General features: G+C 38.5%; 1 protein-coding gene across 2 annotated transcripts in view; it reads right to left on the bottom strand.

The window, feature by feature from the left end:
* The window catches only part of ULK4 (unc-51 like kinase 4), a 780,596-nt gene that overhangs the window by 727,800 nt on the left and 46,387 nt on the right, over positions 1-6,409 (bottom strand). For both annotated transcript variants that reach the window (XM_011984288.1, XM_011984289.1), the window contains 4 exons: positions 5,673-5,748; positions 2,795-2,887; positions 1,544-1,662; positions 1,322-1,391 (listed from right to left, as the gene is read on the bottom strand). In XM_011984288.1, the coding sequence (XP_011839678.1) occupies positions 1,322-1,391; positions 1,544-1,662; positions 2,795-2,887; positions 5,673-5,748 (358 nt within the window). The remainder of the gene's footprint in view (positions 1-1,321; positions 1,392-1,543; positions 1,663-2,794; positions 2,888-5,672; positions 5,749-6,409) is intronic.

Raw genomic sequence — 6,409 nt, 5'->3', positions numbered from 1 at the left:
CTCTTGCCTCAGCCTCCCAAGTAGCTGGAATTACAGACACCCACCAGCACGCCCGGCTAATTTTTTTTTTCTTTAGTAGAGACAGGGTTTCACCATGTTGGCCAGGCTTGTCTCGATCTCCTGACCTCAGGTAATCTGCCCGCCTCGGCCTCCCAAAGTGCTGGGATTACAGGCATCAGCCACCGAGCCCGGCCCATACTACTAAATTTTTTAATACATTGGTCCTAATCACTTTAAGATATCACTCTGACTTTAATTATTTCAGTGATTAAAAACATTATTTAAGCCTCACATATAGAAAAGTAAAAGAAAGGCTGGGCACAATGGCCCATGCCTGTAATCGCAGCACTCTGGAAGGCCTAGGTGGGCGGACCATCTGAGATCAGGAGTTCAAGACCAGGCTGGCCAACATGGCGAAATCCCATCTCTACTAAAAATACAAAAATTAGCCAGGCGAGGTGGTGGGCCCCTGTAGTCCCAGCTACTTGGGAGACTGAGGCAGGAGAATCACCTGAACCTGGGAGGTGGAGGCTGTAATGAGCCAAGATCACGCCACTGTACTCTAGCCTGGACAACAGAACAAGACTCCATCTCAAAAAAATAAAATAAAATAAAAATAAAGAATAAAAAAAGGATTTAAAGAAAAACAGAACCTCTTCTTTTCTGTAAGTATTTACCCAAATAGAAAAGATTTTGCCTTCAAAGCATTAACAACAAAAACAACAACAAAAACTGGGTGCATTGGCAGGCAGACGGCTCAAGCCCAAGAGTTCGAGACCAGCCTGAGCAACATGGCAAAACACTGTCTCTACAAAAAAATTAGCCAGGCATGGTGGCACACATCTGTAGTCACAGCTACTCGGGATGCTGAAGTGGCAAGATCACTTGAATCCAGGAGGCAGAGGTTACAATAAACCAAGATCACGCCACTGCACTCCAGCCTCGGCAACAGAGGGAGATCTTGTCTCAAAAACAAAACAAACCAAACAACCTGGACTTCTGAAATTTTAAGTTCAATTCTATTTTAAGTTAAAGAACAAAATGAAGAGGGATTAATTCTTACAAATGGAAATAATGAGTTGCTTTGGTAAAAAATAAGTTGGTTTGGTTAAAAATTTTCAAAAATCCTATATATAGCAAAATCTACATTTCACTGGCCACCACCTAACTGCAACTTTGAAATTGGAGAGTGAAACTGGAATTTGGCACTAAAATCCCTGTTCTTTATCTCTGTGTAACATGGTTTGCACCAAGATAGCAGACGCTTTAAGAAAATTTAACTTTTGTCTCACATTGATCCCTCTTTTTTCATTTTACCTACCTGAGAAGAAACATGGATTCATTCAACTGACCCTCAAGAGTACTCTTAGGCCGAAACTCAGTTGGATTTTCTGTAGCAGGAAAGTAATATGTTACACAGAAAAGAACAAAAATATCATATGCAAGGCATAACATACACAAAGATTTAAAGGGACATAACATTGAAATTAGGAACTCTCTCAAACATTGTAAGTAGCATGAATGTGCTCAAATAAAAGCTTACCTAGTCTGAAAGAGTGACCTAGTGGTTGACCGCTCTTGTGCCCTTTTGCTTGTCTACTCTGAGCATTCTGCAAAAGCTCCTTGGAATCTTGTGGCCCAGAACACTCCATGGTGTTTCTGCTATTATTGGAGAAAACCAACACAATCAAACTTACTTTGGAGTTCTCTATAGTTTTGTGTTAGAAGAAGAGGTTGGAGAAGATAATTAAACTACACATGACATTTAGCAAAGTTACAGAATCTCTTAACTTTATGCCTCCCTCATCCATATAGCCATCAAAGACTGGCAGGAAAGCTATGTCACTGTAGTCCCTCAAGATCCAGGCTAAGGCCAGGCGTGGTGGTGCACACCTGTAATCCCAGCACTTTGGGAGGCTGAGGCAGACGGACTGCTTGAACTCCGAAGTTCGAGATCAGCCTGGGCAACATAGTGAGAACTTGTCTCCTTTTTGTTTTTAACAAATTAAAAAAAAAAAAAAAAAAAAAAGATCCAGGCTGACAGACCAGGCATGGTGCTCACGCCTATAATCCTAGCACTTTGAGAGGCCATGGCAGGCAAATCACTTGAAGCCAGGAGTTTGAAACCAGCCTGGGCAAAATGGTGAAATCCTGTCTCTACTAAAAATACAATAATTAGCTGAGTGTAGTGGCGCACACCTATAGTCTCAGCTACTCAGGATGCTGAGGTGGGAGGATCATCTGAGCCCAGGAAGGTCAAGGCTGCAATGCGCCATCATTGTACCACTACACTCCTGCCTAGGTGACAGAGTGAGACGTTGTCTCAAAAAAAAAAAATCCAGGCTAGAACTCCATTTTGACATTTTTCTTCCCAATTACCTCATCATGTGGTAAATTACTGCTGCTCTTCAACTTTGGATCTGGGAATAACACATATTACTTTTGCTAACATTTTGTTACCTAAAACAAGTCACATGACCACACCTAACTTAAAGGGGAGAAAAAAGATCCTACCATATACTTGGGAGGTGGGAAGCCAGATGTATTTGGTAACAGAACTAATGATTATCATATTATATCAATGACTAAAGAATAACAACAGAAAATATGCAAAATTAAGAACACAAAAATATCACGAGTAAACTCCTTAAGCAACCCTTAATTAAACAAATGCTGGATTTTCTCCTACTACAAAAGCAGAAAAATTCAGGTCATTGATGTTGTATAATTAGAATAGTAATGGGCTTAAGTGTCCAGTAACTATGTCTTATACACGAAGGTAAGTGTATACTACCTGAGACTGAGATCTTCCATGCTTGATTCCTGATCTGCTCCAGCGAAAGCTTTCTTCCAAAATGAATGCTGCAGTAGCCTTGTCCAAGTTAATCTTTAAAAAACATAAATGTTAAAACTCTACTTTAACATGATTTACCATGAAAAACTCCCAAGACATGTCCCAATTACACATATCGGATTTTACAATTTGTATCTCCTAAAGGTACATATGTACCTTTGAAATCATTTTATATTTTATTATTTCATTTTTGTATGCAATTAACCTCTTTTAGACAGCAAGATAAAAAGAAACAATTCAGAAGCCTTAAATGGTACAGAATGAAACAGTCTGATAAGTAAGGATTAGAAGTTTCAGGGTTCAAATTCCATAGAGTCTGGGTTCTTCAACCAGTGTGGGAAAAAGGGAATTGATAAATAATTTGAAATTCTAAAGTAAATATATCAGATATCTATAATCCTGTCATCCTTTATTTCACAACAGAGGCAAGATTATTTTACTTACCCTGACTGACACATTTAAGTTTTGGAACTATTCTGTTAGAACTTCATTCAGGAATAAATAAGAATATCAGCCCAGGCGCGGTGGTTCACACCTGTAATCCCAGCACTTTGGGAGGCCAAGGTGGGCAGATTGCTTGAGTCCAGGATTTCAAGATCAGCCTGGACAATGTGGCAAAACCCCATCTCTACAAAAAATACAAAATTAGTTGGGTGTGCTGGCCCACACCTATAATCCCAGCTACTTGGGAGGCCAAGGTGGAAGAATCTCTTGAGCCTGGGAGGCAGAGGTTGCAGCGAGCCAAGATCACACCACTGCACTTCAGCCTGGGTGACAGAGTGAGACCCCGTCTCAGGAGGGGGTGCCGGGGCAGGAGAAGAATATCAGCTTCATAATCATATACATTCACACCTTGTTTAGCAATCAAAATAATATTACCTAGCTAGTTCACTTGCATTAAAATGACTTTAGGCTGTATTTAAAACTCAGGCTCATTTTCAAAAGATTGAGTTTCACTACTAATACAGTATACCTGTAGGCATACTCACCAGGGTGGGAAAATTAAGCCTGACTGAAACTTTAAAACAAAAAAGAAAAGAATTTATAGTTGACTAATCACTCAAAACTTCTGTATTGAATAAAATTACTCCAATCAAAAGTAAAACACAAATAATAGAATTTGCAACCACATATAATATTCCTTTACACAAAAAGCTCTTATGGTTCACTAAAGGAGAAATAAAAATAGCCAACGAAGTAAAATTTATTTTCACCCATCAAACTGACAAAAATGTAGATCAACAAGGCACACTATAGATGAGTGGGAGGGAAGGAGCTTTCTAACATATTGTTGCTGAGAGTGTAAATCAGCACATGTTCCTAGAATGTAGGAAATGTATCAAACTGTTTAAATGCTCTTAGCCTTTGGCAAGCCATTCCACTTTAAGAAATTCACATGAAAGAGATAATTACCCAAGTAAACCCAAAAACATTTTAAAAAGTCACAAAAGGATATTTACTGTAATAACGTATATAATATTACAAATCAAGAGGCATTCTAAACGTTTACTTTTTTATAGGTAATTGTATGTACATTCTACAGCCATTTAAAATGACCAAGCAGCCAGGTACAGTGGCTCACACATGTAATCCCAGCATTTTGGGAGGTCGAGGCAGGTGGAACTGCTTGAGGTCAGGAGTTCGAGACCAGCATGGCCAACATGGTGAAACCCCATTTCGACTAAAAACACAAAAATTAGCTGGGGATGGTGGCATGCACCTGAAATCCCAGGTTACTCAGGAGGCTGAGGCATGAGAAACACTTGAACCCAGGAGGTGGAGGATGCAGTGAGCCAAGATTGCATCACTGCACTCCAGCCTGGGTGACAAAGCAAGACTCAGAAATGGAAATGGAAAAATATGCATAATGTACCATGAGAGAAAAAAATAGGTTATAGAGTGGTCCTATGTAAGCAAAAAAATTATATAGCATAGGGTTATAAATGTAGGGATATGTAGATACACTCTCTTAAGTAAATTAGGTATAGTTACATCCTATCAAAAGATGTCTGAAAAACTATCCACCAAAATAACACTAATGTTGAAAGCATTCTAATGTAAGTAAAGGATGTTTGTCCTACAGCTTATACAAAAATCAGCATTTCCTTCTGCAGTTTTTAAAATATATTTAATAAAAGAGTGGACTCTTATATATGCTACACTAAATTTATTCTCCATTTTATAAACTGAACCCTCCTCCCATCCCTGCATCCCAGTTATCTAGTGACAGAACCAGAGCCATAAATTAGTTGCCTGGGCCTCTTTCCCACTCTGGTCCACCTCCTAGCCTCCCCTATCCTGTGCCTCAACAATGATTTCTAACACTGCCATCACTGACAGAAAATTCACAAGGTTCCTATTATCCTATCACTTAATATCCCCATTATGACAGGCTTGTCATAAAAACAGGTCACATTAAATATCACTCAGTTAACAGCACCTTAACTTGACAATATCATCCCTAGGTCAATAGTCAAACAGTTTTAGCCTGAAATACAAAATACAAGAAATGGTACTTCTTGGATTCGGGAATTATAAGAAAATTTGTCAACTACTCAATACACGAAAAGAGAAACTGACTTCAAAAATTCCTCATGATTAAAAACACCTGCAAACTGAGAGAAGCACTTTTAATCCGGTCAGACTTCTTTAAAAAATAATAATTTGAATAACAATTTGCATATTAAGAACAGCACCATTTTAGAAGTACATAAAAGGGGGAAAATATTCCACTATTTATTCCCATTAAAATACTGTCCCTTACTCCATTTACAGAACTCAAAAGAAAAAGCAAAAAAAATCGAAATACTGTCCCAACCTTTTTTGAGGATCTCTTTGAAGTAACCCATCAAGCAAATTAATAAAATCTGAAGAAGCTTTAGGACGAGAAGAATCTATAAACAAATTAATTTCCAAGAAAAAATGGTAAATAGTAAATACATATCAATTTTATTTTTATCTCTTACATCAACATTTAAAGTAATAGTATTTTAAACACATAAATTATTATTAAGAGAACTCTAAATCCATTAACAACAATTATATCCTCCATTTAATGGGGCAGGATGGGGAGGTACAGAACACAAAGATTAAAAACATATTTTCCTAGATCACAAAAAGGAAATGTAAATCTCAAAAACTAAGTCTTAACAAACCTCTAAGCCTTGTCTTCACTGAACAATCCCAATAAGAATCACCAGCTTAACAAACTCAAACACTTGTCTTCAACTATTTTGGGGGGGTTTTTTGAGATAGAGTCTCGCTCTGTCACCCAGGCTGGAGTGCAGCAGCACGATCATGGTTCACTCCAGCCTCTACCTCTCAGGCTCAAGTGATCCTCTCACTCCAGCCTCCAGAGTAGCTGGGACTACAGGCATGCACCACCACACCTGACTAATTTTTGTTTATTTTTTGTAGAGATGGGGTCTCACTATGCTGCCTAAGTTAGTCTCAAACTCCTGGGCTCCAGTGATTCACCTGCCTTGGATCTCCTAAAGTGCTGGGATTACAAGTGTGAACCACTAAGCTCAGCTCCAAATTTTTTTTTTTTTTTTT

Source organism: Mandrillus leucophaeus, unplaced genomic scaffold (genome assembly GCF_000951045.1).
Source record: "Mandrillus leucophaeus isolate KB7577 unplaced genomic scaffold, Mleu.le_1.0 Scaffold265, whole genome shotgun sequence".
Classification (NCBI taxonomy): Eukaryota; Metazoa; Chordata; class Mammalia; order Primates; family Cercopithecidae; genus Mandrillus; species Mandrillus leucophaeus.
Note: the sequence above shows the minus strand (reverse complement) of the source record. Positions and strands in the feature narration are given on the sequence as shown.